The sequence below is a fragment of the Saccopteryx leptura genome, chromosome 3, assembly GCF_036850995.1.
Source record: "Saccopteryx leptura isolate mSacLep1 chromosome 3, mSacLep1_pri_phased_curated, whole genome shotgun sequence".
Classification (NCBI taxonomy): Eukaryota; Metazoa; Chordata; class Mammalia; order Chiroptera; family Emballonuridae; genus Saccopteryx; species Saccopteryx leptura.
In genome coordinates, this window is record NC_089505.1 from 93617711 (window position 1) to 93643564 (window position 25854).

Genomic DNA, 25854 nt, shown 5'->3' on the forward strand with positions numbered 1-25854 from the left:
TGGCTTCGCTGTTGGCACCCAGGGCTGCCCATGTTCCTAATGCACCAGCTCCCAGCCCGGCACCCTGGCCCTGCATTCTCCAGCTCAGCGCCCCCGTCAGCTTTCATCGGCTTCCTCCTCCCCCCTGCGCACTTTCCAAAGGCCCAGACGTGGGGCCTGGCAGTTTGGGGCATGTTACTTCCTACAGACCTCAGTGAGGCCTCTGCATCGTCCCAATGTCCCACCTTCCCTGGGGACTGAACTGAGCTTAAGGGAAAAACTGAGCAAGCCACGGGGCTTCCCTGATGAAGCCAGAATAAGTCAGGCTTTTCTGAACCCCAGTGGTTCCCCCAGACACAGCCCAGCCCAGTGGAACTTCATGGTATGAGAAGAGGCCAGCGGGTACCCCAATCCCTGATGGCAGCCTGTGCCCTCAGCCACTGCCCAACCTAAACGTAATGCTGCTCCAGCAGTAAAACTGAAGGAAGGCTGGCCTTTTAACTGCCCTGTCATTTCTGCTGGAAGAAAGTGCAAAGCTCCGTGATGGATAGACCATGCCGAGAAGTTACAGAGCTCAGGACTGCAAGGAACTTAGGGGCATGCATTCCAGCAGATCTCAACCTGGCCCCACATTACAGTCACCTGCGGAGCTTTCAAAAAAAAAATTACCGAGGCCCAGCCGTTACCCTGAATAAGCATTAAACCTTCTCTGGTGATTCCAAGGGGCAGCCAGGCTTGAGGACCACTGGGCTAATCTGAGGAGGGTAAGTGGCCCCAAACTGCCATGCTACCTTCTCCCTGGCCTCGTGCAGACATTATGAATCAATCACAGAGCCCAGGGCTTCTGATTTCTTGACTTTACAGAGCCTCAGCCAACCACTGCCAGTCAGTCGGAGTTGGCGTACAAGGAGAAAGCCTATTTGCCATCCCAAAACTAACCCAACCCCCACACTGGACAGGTGGGGAAAACGTCGGCCCAGAGAGGAGTGGCTTTAACAAAATCCTAGTTATCGTCCCTACAGCCATGTGACCTCATGGGCCGGGCCACACCCTACTCAGATCTTGGTAGCGCTACTCGAAAGCTACTCTACCTCCTTTGCTAATCTTCACTGAGACCTTGTCTCCAGTGGTCCAACTTCAAGTCGGAAATTGAAGTAGGGCTGCCCAGGGCATCCGGGGCCACTGCACAGCTCCCCGGGCTGTGGGCTGCGTTACTCCGTCAGCCCCCGCTCCGTGCGGGGGGGGGGGGGCATGTCACGCAGTGCACACCCGCAGGGCTGGCACACCCGCAGGGCTGGCACACCCGCAGGGCTGGCACACCCGCAGGGCTGGACTCGGTGGCCCTGCTATATGCTCTCCCATCCGTGCCGGTAGGCGCCAACAGGTGTAACCTAACAACAGCTATCGTAATCACAGCTAACGTGCATTAAGCACTTGCCATAGGCCAGGGTTTGTGCTGCGCACTTAACATGTATTAACTCAGTTAACCCTCCAACAGCCTACGTTATTGAGAAAACTGAGGTTAGGTCATCCAGAGTCAAGGAGTCCTCTGAACAGTACAGCTGGGCTGCACCACTTGGTCAGTGAGGGGCCGGGACCGAGCAGGGGGGTGCTGTAAACACTTCGGCCCAACATGGTTTGAATCTCACCTCACCCCACTGTCACCCACCAGCAGTCTCTGGCACAGCTTGGTGCTTCCTTGCCTTTGTGGCTGTGCCTATTTTCATCAGCTTTTTACCCCCCCAGGCCCAGAAAACAGCCGGGAGAGGAGTTGGTGGGGAGGGTAGGAGCAGAGGACCGCCTCCATTTGCTCTGCGGTGACACCTCCCTTGCTGAACCAGAGCTCCGCCCACAGCACGAGGCCCCTCCTGGCACAGGAGGAGCTGCCTCACACCAGGACCCCAGCTGTGTGAGGCAGCCGCTACGCCCTCACCTGGGCTCTGGGGAACCCAGGTGCAGCCAGGCTGCCACCTGTGGGTCATCCGCCCTTTGACATATAAGTTTAAAAATACCTATGGGTCCTCACACCAAACACCTGCATTTTCACAAAACGGGCCTCACAAGCATCCCCTCCCCAGCCCATCTGCTCCGAATGATTGGCTCTTAGGCTTTTCCAACCCAACCCCCTGCACACACAGGTGGGGCAAAGCCTGCCGGCCCCTCCGTCCCACCTGTTCCCACTTCCCAGTGGAAAAAGAGCCTGCTGGTAATAAGGACAAGAGGGACTAGGTACAATTAACTTGTACCTCCTGGAAGGATAGACTCATAATTTTATATGATAAAAGAATGCCCCATAAACTTAAAAATAACTGAAGAGTTTGATCCTCACTGTACCTTAGAAGTTGTTTAAGTATCAGAGAGCATCGCTAATGAAGTATCCCTGAACAAGTAAATTCAGGGTATAAATCTTGATGGCTTCTGGGGCACAGATAATTCAAACCTGAACCTCCACTACCTTAAAGCCCCCCCATCTGCAAAAACTGGAGCCGTGAGAAAATGATCCCAAGGATATACTGGTCTTACTAGAAGCAAGAATAGCAGCCACTGAAAACCTTGACCTATTTTTCTTGCAAATGGCAGGACTTCCGGAACCTTGTGACATTGTCTTGTCACATGATGTGCCTGGTAAACACTGGCATTTCTGAGTTTGGGGTTTTAGAAATCTCTGATTGCTTTTTTTGTGGGTTACCAATAGCAGCTAATTGCTGCAAAATAACTAAATCTATAAAATGGCACATCGTCTTCCATCTGGAGGACCTTGCCACCCACTAGGGGGGCCAGGCCAGGCCTGGCTAATTGCTCCAGCTTGTGGGCCTGCATCGGATTTCACATCAGGCTGTATGACCCTGATGTCCCTGGAGCTGTGCCCAGTCCTCAGAGCCCACCCTCAGGTCCTTTGTTGCTTTGGGAGAGAGAGAACCCAGGTTTCTCTGCCTGGGGACAGGAAGGGTTTGAGGCATTGCCGCTGGAACCCACCAACCCCAGCTGCATTCTGTCTCTCAGGTCACTAGACACATACTCTCTGTTGTGGCTACACAGGCTGATTTAGACCGAGAGAAGTAACCAGGTGGCCCAAGGCGGGGATCTTGAAATAGAGGTCCCAAAGATCACCGTAGGATGGCACATTTGGAAGGAGACATGTCAGAGCCCAGAGATGGCCTGGTCTGGCAGCGGCGTGCCTCAAACTGCCATGATAAATACTGCTACCATCTTCATTTATAGATGAACAAACCGAGGCACAGAGAAGTGAAGCTCTTGCCCCAAGTTACATAGTTAGGAAGAAACAGAACCAAGATTCAACTCCGGCCGCCTGACTCCCAGAGTACCTGTTCTTAGTAGCTATCGCGTAGTCTCTGATCAGCCATAGGCCTCAAACCAGGGACAGCTGATCAATAGGAAGCCTCACCTCACCCCACTGTCGCCTACCAGCAGTCTCTGGCAAAGCTTGGTGCTTCCGTGCCTTTGTGGTTGTGCCTATTTTCATCAGCATTTTACCCCCACCCCCACTCCCAGGCCCAGAAAACACCCCAGAGAGGAGTTGGTGGGAGGGTGGGAGCAGAGAACCGCCTCCATTGGCTCTGCCGTGACCCCTCCCTTGCTGAACCAGAGCTCCGCCCACAACACGAGGTGGAGACCTGGCCTTCACCAACCCTGTGCAGGCTAGCTCTTTGGGGCTCAGTTTCTCCTCTCCGTGGAGGAAGAAATTGGAATAAGTAAGGGTTTGCAAACTGTGTTCCGTGGAACCCTTGCAGGTTCCTCAGAGGTCCCTCACGAGATTGCTATAGCTGGTTAAGGAACTCATAGGCGGGACTCCAACCCCACCTTCAGCTAACAGCTCTGCTCTTATCTCTCACCCGGTGAACCTCCATGCAAGAGTTTATCCGGAGTCCTCTGATAGAAGGAGAGTGAGCAAGAGGGCAAGAAAATGAGAGGTTTGAGAACCACCCGTACGTAGGTCAGTAGCTGTGAAACCCGAACAAGTCTTGAGCTGTAAGAATACAGATTCCCAGGCTCCGACCCTGCCCACTGGGTCGAGGAGCTGCGTGGATATTGAACAAGCTCCCTAGGTGGGCTCAGCTGCGAGAGAATACACGGGGAGACGACCCGGGGGTCTTCCCGGGGTCTCAGCTCAGACTTCTGTTGGGAAGCTTCCCCAGGGGGCCATCACAGGCAGGTTGTGACCACCTTCCTGGGGCAGTTCTGGGTAGCCGGTGACCAGAGCCCTCACTGGGCCCTGCTGAGTAGAACAGAGGGGATGGGCGTGGTGTATCTGCTGCCCCCTGGCAGCCCTGGGAGCCTGCTACAGTACCCCTATTAGAGTCACAGAGAGGTTCCCCGATTTTCCTAAAGTCACACAGCCAGGAAGTGGCAGGGCAGGAGTCAGACCTACATGAAGTTCAAGTTCTGAGGGTGATGTTCGTCATCTCAGATTTTGCCTGTTCTGTGGCTGACTGAGACCTGTGCTGAGCATTGGGGGGCTCGCTGGCCATGGCCTGGGGCCAGTGGTGCCCCACCAATGCCAGGTGATGAACCCTAAATTGGGAGTATAGCAATCCAAGCCGCACTCGGGAGAGGTATGGGGTGGACCAGCTGTGGAGAGATCTGCCCAGACCCTGCCCTTAGGCCCCTGAGGAGGCCTGGCCTTCACCACCCCGAAGCCCACCACCCTCAGCCCAGGGCAGTCAGGAGCCCTGAGCCTGGCTCTGGACTCCCAGTTCCCAACTGGGCCAACAACTCGCTGTGCATCCATGGGCAGTCAGTCTCCCTCTCTGGGCCTTAGGCTCCCTCTAAACACACCAGGACAGTTATTACCCGTCTGTGGCCTGTGGAGTCTTTTGAGTCCCTGGTGACCTAGGCCACCTCCCCTGTCACACTTGCTACCCTTCAGCCCAAAGCTTTGGTTTACTTTTAGCTATGATTTTATTTGAGTGACGGGTGTGCAACGTCAAGCCAGTGTGAAATCCATGAGTCGGGTCATCTCTGAGCTCCCTCCAGGGGCCTCCAAGGTGAGAGGAGGCAGGAGCTGCCTAAGGCTTCCTCCTACCCCCTCTAATTGTGGAAAAGTCACTCCTAATGGGTACCCCCAGACTTTCTCTGTTCTCCATCAGAGAAAGATGGTTCAGGCCTCCTCCCTCCTCAACCCTAGCAGAATAGAAAAGTGAGGGCTGGTCACAGCCTTCCCCCCACCCTTTGTAAACTAAAGGACACAGACACTCTCCAGGAGGCCATGACATCCCCTGGGTGAGCCTCAGTGAGACCACGTTGAACAATACCCCTCCCAGGTCATGGCTCTCTACAGTTACAGCGCTCTTTCAGAGGCAGACCAGGGTCAAGGTTAAGAGTATAGATTCTGGGCAGACTCTCTGAGGTCAGTCCAGACATATGCTACCTGGTGACCTTAGGCAAGTTACTTAACCTGGCTGTGCCTCAGTTTCCTCACTTGTACACTAGGGATAGTAAGATGTTGTCAGAGGGTGGTGCACTTCATATAAAAGGCATAGCTAGGGCCTGATCAAGTGGTGGCGCAGTGGATAGAGCATTGGAGTGGGATGCGGAAGACCCAGGTTCAAAATCCTGAGGTCACCAGCTTGAGCATGGCTCATTCGGCTTGAGCACAGGGTTACTGGCTTGAGTGTGGGATCATAGACATAACCCCATGGTCGCTGGCTTGAGCCCAAAGGTCTCTGGCTTGAAGCCCAAGGTCACTGGCTTGAGCAAGGGGTCACTCGCTCTGCTGTAGGCCCACGGTCAAGGCACATATGAGAAAGCAATCAATGAACAACTAAGGGGCTGCAACAAATAATTGATGCTTCTCATCTCTCTCCCTTCCTGTCTGTCCCTATCTGTCCCTCTCTCTGCCTCTCTCTCTGTCTCTGTAGCAAAAGAAAAAGGCTTAGGTAGGGTAGCAGTAAAGAGCAGCCATGGCAATGATGATGAGACAATGACAGTGATCTCACATCAGCCTGTCACCAGCTCTGTGTAGTAGGCAGAACAGGGCCCTTTGTACAGATGCAAAGACTGAGGCCCAGGTAAGTTCAGCAACTCACCCAAGCTGCCTGAGCCAGCCCAGGTGTAGGACCAGAGGAAGCAAGAATTCTAGAACTGAGAGGGCTCTCAGGGGCTTCTCACCCACTCCCCTCATGTTCCAGGAAAAGACTGCCCACGGCCATGCAGGGCACCAGTGGCTGAGTGGGTTCCAGAACCCTGGGCTCCTGACTCCCAGGCCAATGCTCTGCAGACCCCAAGATTCAGCTAGAAAAAAAATAATGTTTTGAGTGTCTCCAATCCGTAGAGATCAACCCAACCCATTAGCTTTTTTTTTTTAAATTTTTTATTTTATTTATTCATTTTAGAGAGGAGAGAGACAGAGAAGGAGAGAGGAGAGACAAAGAGAGAGAAGGGGGAGGAGCTGGAAGCATCAACTCCCATATGTGCCTTGACCAGGCAAGCCCAGGGTTTCAAACCGGCGACCTCAGCATTTCCAGGTCGACGCTTTATCCACTGCGCCACCACAGGTCAGGCCCAACCCATTAGCTTTCCAAGGCTCTGACAAGTTCTGCAGTGAAGAAAAATATTTCACTTTGTTCCACCTCATGTTTTCCAAACGTGATGAGCCACAGAACCATGCTTTTTTATCTAGTTCTGTGGAGCAACCTCTGGGAAATGTTGGGATGGGTGACCCCTTCAGCTGGCTTTATTCCATGCTTGGAGGCCCTACGTCAGTGGCTCTTTGAGGATCTCCCAACCTGCCACATTTCTGACGCTGTTTAGCCATGGAGAGTCCCCATGGTTTATGTGGGATTCCCGTGTGCCTTAAGAAGTGGAGTGAGCCAGGTGCAAGGCCGGGTGGATCCCGGACCTTCCGTCCAGGTGGGCATCCCCTTTGCTCTGAAGGACCCTGAGTCAGTGTGCAGCATCAGCAGAAGGCAGAAGGGCTCGGGCAGATTGGCTAAGAAATGCCAGTCAGGAGGTATTCATTTTGCTGCTGTCCCAGGTCCCAGGTGTAGGCAGAGGGACCGAGCCCATTGCCATTGGAACGTGGTGCAGGGAGAAGAATGGACCATCCATCCTTCCAGGACATCTGGTCCAGCCAGCCCTGTCACCCATTAGGTCTTAGGTGCTTAATTGCTCCCTTGGGGACAGGCCAGCAATGTTGGAGTCACATTCAAATTGGCTCCTGGCCTGCACAGTGCCCGCATCCTTCCTTGTAAGGAAGCCGGTATCTCTAGGGGTGGCGTGGAATCTATGGTCCCAGGCCAAGGGGGGGAAGGCCACCTCTGACAGCTGCTGCTGCAGGGACCGGCGCTTTGATGATGAGAGGAGGCTCTCTATAAACCCGAGGGGATTTGACCGTCTACAAACTGATTGCAGCTCGGGTACATGAACTATTCCCCGGTTCCCTCGGTCTCTTCGTGTATGTGCAAGAAACACAAACTCATTTTAGCAGCAGCCTGAACCCGGCAGCATTTATAAGAGTCATGCGATACAGGGAGGTGTCAAGGAATAAGCCAGGCTTCAGAGCCAGGTCTTTGGGTTTGATCACTTAGCTGTGTGACCCTAAACCAGTCACTTAGTCCCTTTGAGCCTCAGTTTCCCCCTCTGTAATATGGAGATCAAACTGCTTATCTCCCGGGGCTGTTGGAAATGAGAAGAATATTGGAGAGAAAAGTCTAGCCCAGCGCAGCTGCCACGCCCGGTGCTACAGGACACTGGCCCGAGAGGAGGTGTGGGCCAGGCCAGCGGGATAGGACACAGGCCCCGGGGCCCGGCTGTGCCCTGGGCTCCGCATTCCCGTCTGTAAAATGGGCTTCTGGTAATCTCGTGTCCACCTCCCAGGGGAGAATGCAGTATGCTCTCACCCACGAACCATAGAGGTCCAGGCAAGCGCTAGCAGCAGGACTGTGAGGCCTCCCGGAGGGACAGGAATGACTGACCAGCTGCTGTTTTTGTTTTTTTTTTGTTGTTGGTTTTTTTTTTTTTTTTTCAGCTGCTGTTTTAGGTCAGTTCTCACGGCCCCTCTGCCGAGAGTGTCGTGGGTGAGGATGATGAGGACCCCCCTCTGGGAGCCCTCTCAGGAGCCAGTGCCGTACTGGGCACTTACACACCTCACTCCCACTATGTCTCAAACCCAGGGGCTCAGGTGAACGGGTGACACGGGTGTGTGGAGGCGGCAGGGCCTTGGGCCATGCTCATTTAAAGGAAGCAGCTCCCAATGGGCCTCAGGGTCTCCAGAGTCTCCAGAGCCCCTGATTGTTCAAGAGAGCCAAATATGCCATGTAACCTACCCCGATTCTTTAAGATGGGAAACTCATGCCTGACCAGGCGGTGGTGCAGTGGATAGAGCGTTGGACTGGGATGCGGAGGACCCAGGTTCAAGACCCTGAGGTTGCCAGCTTGAGTGCGAGTTCATCTGGCTTGAGCAAAAAGCTCGCCAGCTTGGACCCAAGGTCGCTGGCTCGAGCAAGGGGTTACTCGGTCTGCTGAAGGCCCACGGTCAAGGCACATATGAGAAAGCAATCAATGAACAACTAAGGTGTCGAAACAAAAAACTGATGATTGATGCTTCTCATCTCTCTCTGTTCCTGTCTGTCTGTCCCTATCTATCCCTCTCTCTGACTCTCTCTCTGTCTCTGTAAAAAACAAAACAAAAAAAACAACAACAACAAAAAGATGGGCAACTCATGTTTTTAGAATTTAGTGTCCTTTAGGAAAAAAATATTCCATGCCCCATTTTGTCTGCGGGCCACCAGCTCTGCCACCCCCAGTCTGGATTCTGTTGGCCAGCCCGGCCAGCCCTGCTGGGCCTTGTCTTTCCCCTGATCGCGTCCCACGGCCTGCCTGGCTGCAGGTGCATCTCGGTTGGGCATTGTCCTTCTTCACCAGGGCCCCGAGTCCTTCCCTCCTGGACAGCAGGCAGCAGAGTGGCCACACTCATTTCTGAGCCCACAGCAGTGTGCCCAGGGCTTGGCGGGTTCGGGGCGTAGCGGCGAGGTTGCCCTCAGGAACCCAGAGTCAGCACAGAAATGCTAAGCCCATCCAGCGTCCATACAGCCAGGGCTGCCACAGGACCGGGGTCAGCCCACCCGCAGCCTGAGAGCCCACCAAGTGACTCAGTCCCTTCTGGTGGGCTTGGCCAGCCTCTGAGGGACCCAGAGTTCACAAGGTGGGAAGCAGGGAGTGCTTCCCCTTCAGTAGAGGTGCTGATGGGCCTGACAAAAGGGTGGCCATACTTCACCCAGAAGCCCCAAGAGGGATTCATGGTCATTGATGTGGAGGTGGCTGCAATCAGAAGGCACAGGGAGAAGGAGAGAGTGTAAGGCTGAGAACTGAGGACAAAGTCGGGCTTCTAGGGGGCCGGGGGAGTGATGAAAGCTGGGAGAGAAGAGGATGATACGACTGGCTACGTTTACTGAGTGCCTACCATGCCAGGCGTGTGTAGGTACTTCACATACACTCATGAAGTCATTCAACAAACACTGGCTGATCACCTCCAATGGGCCAGGCCTAGGGCTAAGGGCTGAGAATGCCAATGGTAAATGATGAGATGACGTAAATTATCCTAACACAGTCCTCACCAAAGCCACATGAAGCATGCACCATTGTCTTGGCCTCACAGATGAGGAAACCGAGGCTCAGTGAGGTGAGGTGAATGGCCAAGGATACCGCCAGGGACTGCGCATTCAGGATGCATGATGGCAAAAGCCAAGACTAGTACCGGTTTTCTCCTTGACATTTCCTGCAGGTATCTAAGTTGTCAGGATTCCCCCACCACAGCTCTCTTCATTTTGAAGGACATTAAATAAATACTGCTCATCAATATCGTTGCCATTCACAAAATGGCCTTCGTGCAGGAAAGAAGTCCCTGACCACGGGCGCAGGAAACTTCCTGGAGGCAGTCAGGAGGCATTTGGAGGGAGGTGGGAGATTGGACAGTTTGCATTAACTGTTCAGGATGATTTCATAGAAGGCCTTGCCTCCAGATGCCTTGCCCTGAGCCAGGGGTCCCTGGATCTGACTTGGTAGTGATCCCCATGTCCCAGTGAGCAAATGGACAGGGTCTTACGGCCAACACAGTGACCACAGTCCAGGCTGCTCATGGAAGCGGGCTGAGCTGAGCCAGAAGGAGCCTGGGAAGTGCTGAGGCCCATGGGGCAGCCGGCGGGTCGGGCAGGGAAGAGGTGAGACTGAGAACCCAGTTAGGAGCCCGGGGGTAGCTGGGGCAACAAACCCCAGAGCAGCCCACCACTCTAGCTCTGCCTCCCCAAGAGCTGCACAAGCGCAGACTGGCATGGTCTCATGGACACATGGAGAATCGTTGTCCTGCCCACAGCCTCTGCTCAAAGATCCCCTCTAGATCTCCCGGCACACTCACCTTTCAGCGCCCCCCTCCCAGCCCCCACTGGTAGAAAAGTTGGCCAGGAAAACATGTTGGGAAGAGGGCTAGATGTGGGGATGCATGGGGAGACTTCAGCTGCAAGTTAGATTCTCAGAAGGACTTCCCAAACATGATCCTATTTAGCATTAGGACAGGTTAGCAAGGAGGAAAAGGGGAAGTTTGGGTTGATGACTTTAAAGCATACAGTGGTTGTCATTGGATGGATACGTGTTTGCCTTTCCGGGTCTCTCCTTAGCATCTTTCTCCTAAGTCTGAGAAACGGGAAATACTCGCAGAGTATCTACCTGGGGGATGAGGACAGAGCAGCTGGAGCCTTGCCAAGCTAAGCCAGGAAGTCAGTTCCCCTGACCACCTGGAAATGTCCCGGGGGGTGGGAGGAGGGGCTGGCGGGAAGACATGAGTGGAGGCAGATTCCTCTGAGGTGGAGGACACAGGGGCTGTCAGGCCAGAGAACAGACGAGTGAGCACAAGCTCAGGCCCTTGCCAGGCAGCGGCACCAAAAATGAGCGAAAAGGAAAGGATATGATTTTTTCCCTTAAAGCAGGGGTCTCAAACTCGCGGCCTGCGGGCCGCATGCAGCCTGCCCACCAATTTTGTGCGGCCCGCAGACTGGCCCGCAGACTAATCCACGAAGTTTGATTAGTCTGCGGGCCGCACAAAATTGGTGGGCGGGCCGCATGCGGCCCGCTGGCTGCGAGTTTGAGACCCCTGCCTTAAAGCATGAAGTAGTTATCATTGATAAAAACAAACAAACAAACAAAAAAAAAACAAAGTGTGTTGGACTTCTCTGTGTACTTTATGGGTCAGTGCACTTTAAGGGGCTCGTGAGGGTGGGAATCATTAGCTTTTCAGCTCAGAGCCCCATGCGGCCGCGTGGCCCTGGGGTCAGGGGGACTATGCGTTGATGGCGCCCTCTCACCCCGCCCCGGAGTCATGCTGTCCCCAGCAGCTGCAGGCCTAATGGCTTGTTGCTATTTGAACCTGCACCATCTGATCCCCTCGGCCTGCCCCCCTGAGGCTTGTCCTCCGCACACATTTTGCAGGACTTGTGAGGAGAGCTCCAGCACCTCCATCCAGCGGTGGCCATTATTGGCCCGTGAGATGTCACTTCTCTACATTATAATGATAGGGTTTAAAAAAAATAAGGATTCAGCTTTTGGCTTGAAAAGTACTGGCAGGGGCTCTCCTGCCACTGCCCCAGGGCCGGGAGCTTCTGCTGTAGCTGACCACACGAGCAGGGCTGGTCTGAGGACGGAGGGGCCCCGGGGCAGGAGGATGAGGGAGCTGGGAGCAGGCACACTGCAGGCCCCCAGGGCACCTCCCACAGGCCGCTCGTGGGTAGAGGCCAGGGATGCTGCTTAACAGCCCACAGTGCACTGGACAGCCCTCATGACAAATAAGGATCTGGCCCAAATGTCATTTAATAATGTCAAGGTCGAGACGCCCTCCATAGAGAAAAAGGAATGGGACCGTGTGATGCAATCAAGGGAGCGCAGCAGCTATGGCTGAATGGTGGGGTCGGCAGAAGGTGAACCGACAGGGGGAGGCCTTCTCCTACCCTCTTACCTCCCTTTCTGCCTGCCTTCTTTTAACCAAAATTGATAGAGGTCCTCCTGCCCCAGGCAGCAGTGGGCTGGAACTGGCTCATCTAGGCTCACGAACCGATTTCCATGTCATGTCCAAGTGGCCTCGTGTCAGTAACTAAAATCGGCCATGGTCGGTAGTTTGTTTTTTGTTTTTTTTTTAAACTGGTTGTTAAACATTTCCCAGCACGGCACAGCTAGGTACCCAGGATACCTAGGGCACAGAATCAGGCCCATCTCCTGACCTCCTGGAGTTTGCCATTTAGTAAGAGGCACAGACACTCGTCAAATCATTACACAGCCCTTAATGAATTTCAGCCATGAGACGGGCGGTGCAGAACGTGCCTGGATGACTGTGAGCGTGAATGTGTGTGTGCATTTCAGGAGGTGGCTGGCCTACACTAGGTAACCAGAGAAGGGTTCCCTGAAAGAGGTAACAATTAAATGGGATCATGAGGGTTTCGTAGGAGTTCGCTAAGCAGAGAAGACAGCAGCAGGCCACCTTTCGGGCAGAGAGAGCAGCAGGTGGAACAGATAGGGATGGGGGTGGGGAGGCAGGATCGTTGGGGAAGTGCAGGAAGCCAGTGCCCAGGGTGCTGGGGGCCGGGGAGAGACTGAGGAGAGGCTGGCACTGCCAGCTGGTTCCCACAGAGTCTGTCATGTAAGGAGCCTGGGCTTCACCCAGGAAACGCCCAAAGCCCCTGTCCAAAACCAGAAAGCTCTGAGCCAGTCCCAGAACAAGAGCAGTGAGTGATAACCACATGTAAAAACGGGGGTCCGTCCTGGGGACAGGTGCTGATATCAGGACTGTTAACAGGGGAGGAAACCCTGGGGTGTGGCAAAGTATAGGAACAGAGCCTACCCCTCTCTCCTCCTGGACGCTAGATTCCCATAAGATCAAATATGAGTTCGGCATGCATGGGAATCAGTAGAAACAAACAGCAAATTTAAACCCTTCCAGGCCTTTCAGCTACACTGATTGTCAATACCAACCTCAAAATAATATGAATGTAATATTTAAAGAAATGTAAGACAAAATCATAGATATGAGCAAACAGCAAGAGATTATCTAAAAAGACCAGGCAATCTTGATCCTGGCCTGTTGGCTCAGTGGTAGAGCATTGGCCCAACATGTGGATGTCCCTGGTTTGATTCCTAGTCAGGGCACACAGGAGAAGCGACCATCTGCTTCTCTCCCCCTCCTTCTCCCCCTTCTCTCCTTCTCCTCCTGCAGCCAGTGGCTTGATTGATTGGAGCATCAGCCCAGATAGATGGGTTGCCGGGAGGATCCCGGTCAGGGCACATGCGGGAGTCTGTCTCTATCTCCACTCCTCTCACATTAAAAATATTTTTTTAATAAATAAAAAGACTAGGCAATCTTGAAAAAGAACCAAATAGAACTTTTAAAAACAAAAATATATCATTGATAGCATTTAAAAAAAATCAAAGGAAGGGTTAAAGAGCAGAAAAATAGCTGAAGAGAGAAATTTTTAAATGGAAAATAGGTCTAAGGAAACTACCCAGAATGCAATGCTGAAAGAGAAAGTTGAAGAAAATGATGAAGGAAAAATTAGAGCTCTCTGATCCAGGACAATAGCCACTAGCCACATGTGGCAATGTCAATGTATATTTGAATTAATTAAAATTAAATAAAATTTAAAACTCAGTTCCTCAGTTGCACCAGCCACATTTTAAGTGCTCATAAGCACAGGTGGTTAATAGCTGTCATATTGCACAATGTAGATTATACAATATTTCCATGGTTGCAGGAAAGTTCTTTTGGACAGCAATAAGTTATGAGAAAAGGGAAACATAAAGTCCAGTTCCAGAAGGAAGCGAAGAGAGCGGAGAAGAGGTCATATTTTTAAGAGATGATGGTCAAGAATATTCCAGAAATGGACCCACAGATATAGAAAGCATAATTCCTATCAACCAGAGTAAATAAAAAGAAATCCACATCTAGCCACATCATAATGAAACTGAAGAACAACACCAAAGACAAAGAGAGGATCCTTAAAAGTAACTAACCGAAGAACAGTTAAACTGGCAGCTGACTTGTCTTTAGCAAAAAGGAAGACAGAAGGCAATGGAGCAATGTCTTCAAGGTACTAAAAGAAAGTAACAGTCAACCTAAAACGGTGTGCCCAGCAAAAACACTTTGAAAAACAAGGGTGAAATGGACCTTTTTCAGATCAACGAAAGTTGCAAGAGCTTACCACCAAAATAATTTCAATCAGAGAAACTTTTAAATTGTGTTCTTCATTGTCCTAGTCATAAGGTCTAAGACACAAGAAGAAACGAGGAACAAAGAAATTGGTAAACAGGAAGGTGAATTATTTTAATATTATCAGTATAAAATAATGATGACAATGTCTGAATTGTGGGGTTTTTAAACAGGACAGAATTAAAATATTCAATGTGGTAGGGTGTACGTCAGAAAGAGTGATCAGCCTGACCAAGCTCTGGCGCAGTGGTTAGAGTGTCAGACTGGGATGCGGAGGACCCAGATTAGAGACCCCGAGGTCGCCAGCCTGAGCTTGGGCTCATCTGGTTTGAGCAAGGCTCACCAGCTTGGACCCAAGGTCGCTGGCTCGAGCAAGGGGTTACTCGATCTGCTGAAGGCCCGCTGTCAAGGCACATAAGAGAAAGCAATCAATGAACAACTAAGGTGTTGCAATGAAAAACTAATTATTGATGCTTCTCATCTCTCTCTGTTCCTGTCTGTCTGTTCCTATTTATCCGTCTCTCTGACTCTGTCCCTGTAAAACAAACAAACAAAAAAGAGTGACCAAAATTAATTTGTTTTAAATAATCTTGCTATATTGAAGAAGGTATGAAGATATTGATCAATATTCAGTTTTGTTAAGTTAAATATGCAGGATAAGCTTTCAAGGGCAATCGTTAAGGAGTGGGTCTAGAACAATCAGCATGCATCAGAATGAGGGGCTTGTTCAACTCAGACTGTTGCTGAGCTCCAAGAATCTTCATTTCTTTTTTTCTTTCATTTTTTTTTTATTAAGTGGCAGGCAGGGAGGCAGACAGACAAGGGATACACCTGGAGAGCCTCCCATGGGGTGATGCTCTGCCCATCTGGGGCCATTGCTCTGTGGCTCGGGCAACCAAATTATTTTAGCACCTGAGGCAAGGCCATGGAGCCAAGCTCAGTGCCAGGGCCAACTTGCTTGAACCATTTGAGTCATGGCTACAGGAGGAGAAGAGAGAGAGAGAGAGAGAAAGAGAAAGAAAGAAAGAAAAAGAAGGAGAAGGGTGGAGAAGCAGTGTGTACCTGAGAAGGGATTGAACCCGGGACTTCCACAGGCCAGGCCAATGCTCTACTGCTGAGCCAACCAGCCAGGGCCATGAATTTCCATTTCTAACAAGCTCCCAGGTGTTGCTGAAGGTCTGGCTCAGGCACCACGCTTCCAGAACCACTGAACCAAAAACACAGAACTAGGGTGCTTCACCTTCAAAATCAAATGAGGGGGGAGGGGAAGGAAATGAGAAAACAGACAAACAAACAAACAAAATCTTCCATTCAGGCCAACTCTATCTAAAAATACAATGCAGGCCACCTATGTAACTTTAGATTTCATCGTAGCCATAGTAAAAAGTAGAAAGAAAACAAGTGAAATGGATTTTAATATATTTTATTTAATTCATATACCCCAACTAGTATTATTTTAATATGTAATCAACATAAAAATTATTAATGAGATAGTTTGCATTATTTTGTTCAAAGTCCAGTGTGTGTGTTTTATGCCACTAGCATGTCTGAATGTGGGCTAGCCATACGTGACATGAGCCTGCAGGCGTCAGTGACACTCAGTCACTGAATGTTCACTGTATGCCAGGCGGAGCATTTTGTGAACTTCACACATCATCTCATTTAGTCTCACATAGACTCGTGCGACTAGACATAATTATTATCCCATTGCACAGATATGCAAAGTGAGGCTGAGAACATTTCAAACGTTTTCCCAAACCAATATTCCAATGCCAACCTCAGAGCCTCAAAGTTTCTAAGGATCATCTCTACCAAGTCAGATTAAATACTTTGGGATTTTGGACCTGACAACCTGCCACTGCTTCCCCAGCTCCACCACCGCAGCAGAAAGGTGCCTTAGACCATGTGTAATCAAATGGGTACGGCTGTGTCCCAATGACATTTTATTTAGAAAAGCAAGCAGAGGGCTGAATTTGGCCCACGGGCCACAGTTTGCCAACCTCTGGGCCAGGCTCCCACAATCGCTTCTGTGGGCAGGGTTTGGGGAAAGGTCTGTAACTAACTACTGACACCCCGTGGTGCCTGTGTTGGGAGATGGGAGGGAGAAGGCAGAATCTCTCTTTCCAAAGTGACCACTATCCCCGCCCGGTGTTCAGAAGGATCCAGAGCGGCCACCTCTTGGTGGCCCGTCCTGAGACTCGGCCAGGCCCCTTTAAGTCCTCGCCCTCACTGAGCTGCCTGGCTATAAACATGAGTTATCCCCACTCTCAAGGCTGATACAAAAAGGATATAAACGCCCAGACTGATAGAATCCAGACATAGAATCTGGCACCATGACGGCAGCATTTGGAAATTGCCTGTAATTCATGGTGCAGGACCTCCAAGTCGCCTCCTCTGCCGTCCATCTGCAGTATCTTCTTCCGCAGTCCAGTCTGGGGCCGTGGGCTGAGGGCGCGGGTGCCCAAGAGCTGTCTTCTCTCGGAAACCGACATGTGTGGTTTGCTCGTTTGAACTCAGCCTGGTCTCTGGCACTCCTCCAACCCGGAGTCCATAAATAACCGGGATCACAAAGCCAGGTCCCCGTGCAGGCCTGGAGCCTGCGAGCCGCAGATCCGGCCGCGCATGCTCCTAAAGACGCATCGCGCTCAGGAAAACACTCTCAAAGCAAGTTGGAGGTGGTTGTTCTGTCTGTCCACTAGTGTGCCATTGCCTCTCCACCCCCACGCACTCTCTCCTCCTTCCTGTCTAGCTCGCTGTATTCGTTGCTGCAGTGTGATTTCCAGAAGGCTCGCACTTTGAGTCTCTCTTCCCTCCGCTCCAGCGTCTTCTCTTTACCTCTCTTCCCCTCTCCCTCTCTGTCTCTGTCTTTCTCTGTCCCTGTCTCTCTGACTCCTGCTACCCATCTTTGGCCATCTTCCCTCTTCTTAGGCCCCCTTATCTCCCTTACTTGGGGAGACAGAGCCAAGCACTGCACACAGCCCACCGCTCACCTTGGCACAGAACACACAAATCCAGCCCTCACCTCACAGACGTTCCTGCCCCGCCCACCTGGACCAGACGGGAGTCTGGCTGGGGCAATGAATTCCTGCCCAGGTGGGATCCACAAGGATGGGGACGTGGTTCCCTCCCAAAGCACCTGAGCTGAATTCAAGCCACATTTTATCCCGGGACTGCATTGGGACCAGGGCAACCACAGCTGCATTCTAGGTGTAGCCAAGAAGTGCCCAAGCCTCTAGAGCGGGGCTCTTTATTACCAATGACAGCCTCCCTTGACTGAATGCCTACTGTGGGTTCACATTTAAAATTTATAAGAGTCATATTCATCTAGGAGCTATATTATTATACCTAATGTATAGATGGTAAAACTGAGGCTTCAAGCAGTAAAGAAATTTACCCGAAGCCATGGTCTATCCAACTCCAAAGCCTGGACCCTTCCTGCAGGCCTGGCCCAAATGGACAACAGGAGCTGTGTCTTGGAATTCTGAGTAACCAGATTCTCCCAGACATTATCATCAAATAACAGAAATAAGACTCGGTTATAGGGACAAGACAGAGGCTCCCACCTCTCTCCAACCCAAGGAGAACACCCTGTTTGTGTGCCCTGGCCAATCAATCCCTATAGGACCCGGGCAGAAAGACTTCCCTTCAAGCCAAGCCTATCCTTGGGAGTCTGCCATCAGCAGGAGGGGGCACCTAGGCTGGGCCTGTGCACCCCTCAGGGAAACTCACCAAGAAGAACTTGGAGTCCCCAGGACCAGCTGCAGAGACAGCTGCTGTTTCCACATTCCCGGGTGCCATGGCAACATGTGTGCTCAGACTGGTGACCTGCAAAGTGCCCATCTGCGTTTCACCAGGGCCAGAGAGGCCTCCACCCACCTGAGAAAGGAAGTGTGGTAATGTTGCAGTCGCACCCCAACCCCTACCCGCCCTGGCATAGCCCAGACCTGTCTGTCATCCCCTGTCACTCGGTGATGCAGGTGGCAGGGAGCAGCAGCATGCCAGCTTTACAGAGGTGGACACTGAGACACAAGGAGTCACCCTTGCCCGTCCAGGTCACTCTGCCTGGCACCTTGCTGGACCGTGGGTGGCATCTTCCAGGCCAGGTTGCTGTGGGTGCTGAAGGGCTTTTGTCTGGGCAGTTAGTGGCCTCCAGGCATGGGGAGAAAGGTTTGGGGGACCTGGCATGACATAAGAATGTGTAGTCACCAAGCTGATGTCATCTTTCCTGGGGTCATTCAAGGAGTTTAAACAGAGGGAGGTAAAAGAAATGGGGGGAAGGGCTTTGTAACTTGAAAAAGTGAGATTTCCAGGCTGTGGGGTGTTTTTTTTTTTTCAAATTCAAAAGTAATATAGTCGATGCAGTAAAATTGGGAAACAGAAAAGTGTGCAGACACAAATACTCTGGAACACCCACACATTTGCACACACACACACACACACACACACACACGTGCAATTACCCATCACCCCTTTCCAGAGATAAAAGACTTTAACACTTATCCATCTAGTATATTATATACATATAAATTTATATACACATTCATATATGTATATCCATGATTACAGTTATACATAAGAGATTATATATAATTTTAAAAATACTCTTGGGAATCCACTGTACCTGCTGCTGTCTTACATGGGGCTTTTTTACTTGGCGATAGATAGACTGTGACCATTTTCTCATGTCAAAAATATTCTCCTGTGACCGATTTCTCACCGCATATATTCCAACATGTGAATGGACCAACATTCATTCAGATAAACTCCCATCAGTAATCATTTATACTGCTTCCTGGTTGTTGCTGTTTTTTTTCCAGTTATTATCCATGTATACATGTTTATAATGGAACTTTGGCATTACGCAAAGGCAAGAAGGAAATAACCGTTCTTCCCGGATCCCAAACTCAGTGACTGTTAACGGCATGCCTGATTTGAAGGATAAGGATTTTTTTTTTACATTGTTATGATTTACAATATACAATATTGGTCCTTCTAGTCAGGCTTACTGGTTAACACTTATTGTTTCTCATGGTATTGAGTTTGTCTGTTGGGTTTTCGTTTAACCCTGCTCTATTTAGGCAGGAGATACTCTCCCCCACCCTGGGCTGATTCTGTGCAACCTGAGCTTGGTCTGTTTATCAGGTGGTGATGCAGCCGACCGTAGGTGGAGGACTAGGGTTAAAACATGCTGGTGGAGAGACTCTGTTATCCGGAGGGCCATTCCGGAAACAGGCTCCGATGTGTTAAGGAATGAAGCTGGGCTCCACCCTCCTAAGAAAAGATGCCCAAAGATGACTAATGCTGCGTTGTTTGCAATAGTGAAAAATGGGCAAGGACCCTTGTCCTTCAACAGGCGGCGGGGGAAACGCATGACAGAGCATCCATCCCACGAGTCCTGTGCAGGCAGAAGACATTACGGGTCTTTCTGAGACGGAAGGATGTCCCACAGTGTACTTAAGAATGGCATGTTACAAAACGGATCGCGTGGTGCGTGGGTCTGTGTGTGTTTGTAGTCGGGAAGTTGTGTGTCCCAAAGTACATTTAGCTAAACACTAACAGCTGCTGTCTCTGAGTGTGTGGAATTTGGGGCGCTTTTCACTTTCTGTTTTATTTTTATTCTTTTCTGGATGAATTTTTTAAAGTTCTTTTCTTTGAGGGGGCATAGATTACTTTGGTAATGGGGGAAGGGTAGAAAAACAAAACAAAAGCCACTTTGATTTTTGAAATAAGAAATGCATGGGGGGAAGACATCCCTGCCTTCCTCCTGCACCCGGGAATGCACATTCAGAGGGTGCAGCCTGCCTGTCCCTGCCCCCCTGCCTCGCACCCTCCCCCCCCCCCCCCAGCATGGCCCTTGTGCTTGTGTGTTGCAGACTCGGACAGTCAGTGCAGCCCCACCAGGCAGAGCCTCAGCCTGTCGGAGGGCGAGGAGCAGATGGATCGGCTGCAGCAGGTGGAGCTGGTCAGGACCACCCCCATGTCCCACTGGAAGGCCGGCACCGTGCAGGCCTGGCTGGAGGTGGTCATGGCCATGCCCATGTACGTCAAGGCCTGTGCGGAGAACGTGAAGAGCGGGAAGGTAGGGCACCCCCGGTCCCCAGTGGGAATGCCCCCTGGCCCTCCCATGGGTGTTACCAACCCTGAGCTGGCCGGCCCCCCTCACAGTTCGCACCCTCAGGGTTAGGAGGAGGTGTAATCTAGGAGCCAGCTGGCTGGCCTAGGTTCAGGCCCCGGTGTTCCTAGTAAATCATCATGTTTCCCTAACAAGGCACATAACCCTCCTGAGCCTCAGCCTCCTCATCTCCAAAATGGGACTAGCCTCCGTTTACCTGGCCGAAGGGAGGCAGGCCTCACTGGAGGGCTCTTTGGCCTGAGTGGTGATCCACCTACCTCCTGGAGCCCCGGCCCGCGGCGGGCTGCAGGGATGCTCCGGGTGCTCTGCTCTGACCACGGGGAAGGTGGGCAGGGAGCCGGGGAGAGGTCGTCCCAGCCAGCAGTCCCCTCTGGGGCTCAGCCCCGGCCAACAGCAGTCCTGGGAGGCCTCGGGTGTCCCTCCAAACCTCCCTTCCAGGCTCTCAGTCCCTTCCTTTCTGGGGAACAGGTGCTGCTGAGCCTGAGTGACGAGGACCTGGAGCTGGGCCTGGGCGTGTGCAGCTCCCTGCACCGGCGCAAGCTCCGGCTGGCCATCGAGGACTACCGCGACGCCGAGGCCGGCAGGAGGTGAGCCCGGCCCCACACGCACCCTGCCTGAGTGGGCCGCCAGGGAGAGGGAGAAAGTCCCCCCAAGATCTCTGATCACACAGGTGGGGTGAAGGGGCGCTGTAAGCTGGGCCAAGTGTGTGGAATGACAGGTGTGACTGAAATGGTCCCAGATGCCACTAAGCAGGAGGCCCAGGCACATGCTTGTCCCACTCACAGAAGATGGAGAACAGGGAATAAGTGAGACCCAAGAGGCCCTATGATCCCCCCAGTGCAGAAGTCGGGGAGAGCTCACGCCACCCCCAGAACTCTTCTATCTCCAAGGGTGGGCCGGCCCGCGTGGATCTGGGAATTTGGCCACAACGTCTGTTCTTCCTGCTTCCAGCAGAAACCCCAGCTCCTACGATTCCAGGGTGTGGAAGGCAGCAGAGGCAGGGAGGAGGGGGGCGGGACAGAGGAAGGAATGGACAGAGCGGGGCAGGGATAGGGGTGAGGGTGGGGGTGGGGTGGGGGTGGGAGGGGTCTCCTTTCAGGAAGCACACCAGGGAATGGCCAGAGGTCCCTCCTTCAGGTGTGTCCCCACCGCTCTCCCCCCATTGCTCAGAACACCCCCACTGGCCTACCTCCTGCCTGCCTCTCTCCTGACCTTTTGTGAGCAGGACTTGTTCATTCACCAAGCAGCTTCAGGGAAAAGGGGACGACCTACCCCCCCCCCCCGTGCGTGTGTGCACACACATACACACACACACACACACACACACACACACACTCACACACACACTGAAGTGCTCAGAGTGCAGAGAAGGAACAAGCTGGTGAATCTGACACTTTTGTTTTGCATAATTATCTTCTTCACTGGTTTCGCCATCATTTTTGTGCAGTTAATTAATCAAACATGGCGGTGTGTGCTATTATTTGCAGAGGCAGATTTATGGATTTAAAAAAAAAAAAAGAGGAGGGCGGAGGAGGGCTGGGCTGGGAAATCAGGCTGGTTTGGAAGCAGGAAGACCAAAAAATGTGTGTCTGGGAGATGCTGGGCATCATTTCATGGTGGCAGGAAATGATGATATCAGGTCAGAAACTCAGGTAGCAGCTGAAAGCCAGCAAAGCCAGAGTCAGGCCCCTGCTGGTCCTACAAGGAGGAGCGGCACCCCGCTGAGATCCCCCTCCTGAGATGTCCCACAGCACCTCACACTCACAACCCACTCCTGACCAGTGACTTCCTTGGGACCCCCAAAAGTTCTCACCATCCGTGATCACCCCAGTGGGAACCCCCTCCCGCCCTCTGGTCCCACTCCTGACATAGTCAGAAAATATTGCTTGAATTCACCAGATAGGGTAGGGCTGCCTGCTTTCCCTCTAAAATGTGGGCTCCCTCACATTCCCCCCAAAACATGGCTGACCCCAAGAACCTCTACAGGGGTCCCCAAACTTTTTACACAGGGGTCCAGTTCACTGTCCCTCAGACCATTGGAGGGCCACCACATACAGTGCTCCTCTCACTGACCACCAATAAAAGAGTTGCCCCTTCCGGAAGTGTGGTGGGTGGCCGGATAAATGACCTCAGGGGGCTGCATGTGGCCCACGGGCCGTAGTTTGGGGATGCCTGCTAGGAGCTATGATTCTATGGGGTGGATTCAGATCAGCAGCCAGATGTAAATGGTTCTGGAAAATTACACAAGAGCTGTAAACAGGACTGTTTCCAAGGATTGTGGGCCCAGCCCTGGACACTGCAGGGCTTCTTGGGGAAGGAGGGGCCTTAATTCAAGGGTTTCATTCATTCCCCATGGAAATCTGGCCTGTCTCTAACTTGCCATGTGACCTTGCTCTTTCTAGAACTAGTTTTCCACCTCTGAAGTGAAGGAGAGTAAATTAGACCAGTGGTTCTGCAACTTTTGGGGGACCATGGCCCCTTTGAGAATCAAATAAAGACTTCTAGCACTTTTGCCAGAAGAAATATACAAAACTTCACAAATTTGCACTCTGGGATCTTCTGACCCACCCATAGATCTCTAGGGTAAGAACCCCAGTGAGGTCATCATACAGAACACATCCTGTGTGACTTTGGGCATGACATTGCCCTCTCTGGGTCTGCTTCCCTTATTTCTAAAATACTGGTAACAAAAAATTCACCAACACTTGCCAAACTATCACCTGCCACTTTGGATACGATTTTATTTAACTGTCACAACACCAATGTAGGATAGGCATTTTTACCCCCATTTTAAAGAGGGAGAAAATGAAGCCCAGAGAAGTCATGGGCACAGAGTCACACTACCAGATATCTGACTTTGACGTCAATTCCCTTTCCAGGACCCTGTGTCCCCTTGGTGTTAAAACAACAGCAACAGCTCCTCCTGCTATTACTGATGGAACACTTAATGTGTCCCAGATCCTGTGCTAAGGGTTTTCCCTTCTCTTACCATTTAGTCCTCACAACTCCAGGAGGCTAACACAATTAGCCCCATTTTACAGATGAGGAAACTGTGGCATGGAGGTGCGAGGTCTCGAAGCCAGCAGTCTTGTGTTTTCTGTGTTGCATAATGACCCAGATGTTCACTAAATCTGTGTCCGAACTCAGATTTCAGGGCCTAATCTACCCCATTTGGGGAGGGAGGGAGCAGTGTCAAATTTTATAAAATGCCTTAAATTACTTGTAAGGTCATGCCATTTTTAGTAAACTTGGGCACTTCCAGTAGCTCAGAACAATAGCTGAGAAAGTGTTGCCAAGCTGGGGCCCCATGGGGACAACTTAATGAAAGGAGAACGTTTTGGAGGGCAGGGGTGCATTCATTGTCGGCAGGGGGATGGAGATTGCTGATTATGAATGGGCCTCTCTCCAGTAGGTTGGCGAGGTGCCCCGCCCACCATGCTGCCCCACAACTTATTGTAACACTGATTTGCTGGTCGTTCTGGTCTCCAGCGGGGACAGCCCTGGCCCAGTGGCATCTGATTCAGAGGTCTGGGACAGAGAGCAGTGATGATTGTGCCTGCAAAGTGTCCCTCCGAAGTGACAGGATGAAGCCTGCCCTAGAGGGACCGGAAGGGGGTCTGCCTGCATCCCAGAAAGGAGCTGGTCTTTGACAGAAGGTTCCAGTTCAGGCGCTCTGTCCTGGGCAGCCTCCTAGTAGACCGGAGTCAATGCTCCGCTCACGCTGTCCTCCATGCATGGGAAGCTATTGAGCATAAACTCGGAGCCAGGTGGGGCCCCTGGGTGTCGATCTATATGCCACACCAGGTCCTGCTCTCCAGGAGCTGATGGTCTAACAGGCAGCTGACCAGATGAGCAGCCGTTATCCAGGGTGACAGGTATAGGGATGGGACTCCCTGGAGGCTCTGGGCACAGAGAGGTCCTGACCCAGCAGCAGAAGTGACCTGAATGTCTTCAGAGAGAGATATCTCTGCAGAGTCCTGTGAGAGTTAGGCAGGTGCGGAGGGTGAGGTAGGCTGGAGAACAGGCCTCCAGACAGGGAGATGAGGAGGCCCTGGCCGCTGGGATCAGGCACAGTGGTTCCCAGTGGGTGAGGGGCGGGAGGTGACGCCAGGAGCCCACACTTCTTGTAATCACTCTTTCAATGTAGAGTCTGCTGTGTGTGTCAGGCACCAGGCTGGCTGACTCGCTGAGAACAATCCCTGTGCTCAAATCAATTAATTTTCAAGTTCCATGTGTGATTAGAGCTTAGAAGGGAATACTTAGAGGCAGAGGGCTCGGGCTGGGGAAGCAACTTCAGACAGCACAGCCTCTGTAAAGAAAAAACTGAGACTGAGGGGCTGGGAAGTGAGCCTCGGGCAGGGCTGGAAGGGACCGGGTGCAGGGGGAGGCAAGGACGGGGCGCCCCACAGAGAGAGTGGCAAAGCGCTCAGCGCACATTGTAAGTCCCCCAGAGCCTGCCCCCCCCCCGGAGTGGGAGGGGAGGGCAGACCTTGTTAGGACCCTCCAAGGACTTCCGATTTTATTCCTGCAGAGGAAGGTCACCGCAGTTTTCTTGTATCGTTTTATTTAAATCTACGTTTTGTCCTTCTTTTTTCGACTTTCACTTGTTATTAGTTGAATGTTTCCACTACTGGCTTATGAACTGTACTTCTTTGTAGTTCTAGGGTTTATAGTATACACAATCACCACTGTCTTCCATTACTATTATACAACTTTGTCCATAGTATGAAATGACTTGCTCCCCTGCCTCTGTGCTATGGTTTCCGTATGGAAATAATATGCTTCCTTATACATTGTCCTCAAGATTCATCCGTGTTGGAGCATATTGCACAATTTCCTTCTTCTTCAAAGGGTGAATGATAATCCCGTTTTATGTATTCACCCCCTTTTGCTCATGCATTCGTCTACTGATGGACACTTGGGTGGCCTCCTCATTTTGACTATTGTGAATAATGCTGCTGTGAATGTAGGTGTACCAACCCCTCTTCAAAGCCCTACTTTCAATGCTTTGGGGTTATGCACCCAGAAGTGGAATTGCTGGGTCATATGGAATTCTATTTGTCATTTTTTGAGGAACCAACGCACTGTTTTCTACAGCGGCTACACGCTTTTACCTCCCCACCAACCACGCACAGGTTTCCGGTTCCTCCGCAGCCCCAACAACACGCGCTGTTCTACGGGGGTTTTGAGAGTAGCCATCCTAATGAGTGTGAGCTGGTATTGCATTGTAGTTTTGATTTGCATTTCCCTAATAATTGGTGAAGTTGAGCACCTTGTCACATGCTTACTGGATATCTTAAGAAAAATGTCTAAGGAAATCATCTGCTCGCTTGTGAATCGGGTTCTCTTTTCGTGGTTGAGTTATAGGAGTTCTCCTTTTGATTCTTTTGTGTGGTCCAAATTTCCACATGGCCGTTATTTTCTTTCCTCTTAAATTCCTTTGCCCTTTCTTGGAGTTCATTCCGCTGCTGATGAATTCTTTCAATTTTCCTTGTTTAAAAAAAACAACTCTTTGCTACCACCCTCATTATTTTAAGAC

The 25854-nt window shown here is 51.6% G+C and overlaps 1 protein-coding gene across 4 annotated transcripts in view; it reads left to right on the plus strand.

Annotated features, from left to right (window-relative positions):
- The window catches only part of KAZN (kazrin, periplakin interacting protein), a 763503-nt gene that overhangs the window by 727558 nt on the left and 10091 nt on the right, over positions 1-25854 (plus strand). For all 4 annotated transcript variants that reach the window (XM_066375120.1, XM_066375121.1, XM_066375122.1 and 1 more), the window contains 2 exons: positions 20056-20261; positions 20784-20902. In XM_066375120.1, the coding sequence (XP_066231217.1) occupies positions 20056-20261; positions 20784-20902 (325 nt within the window). The remainder of the gene's footprint in view (positions 1-20055; positions 20262-20783; positions 20903-25854) is intronic.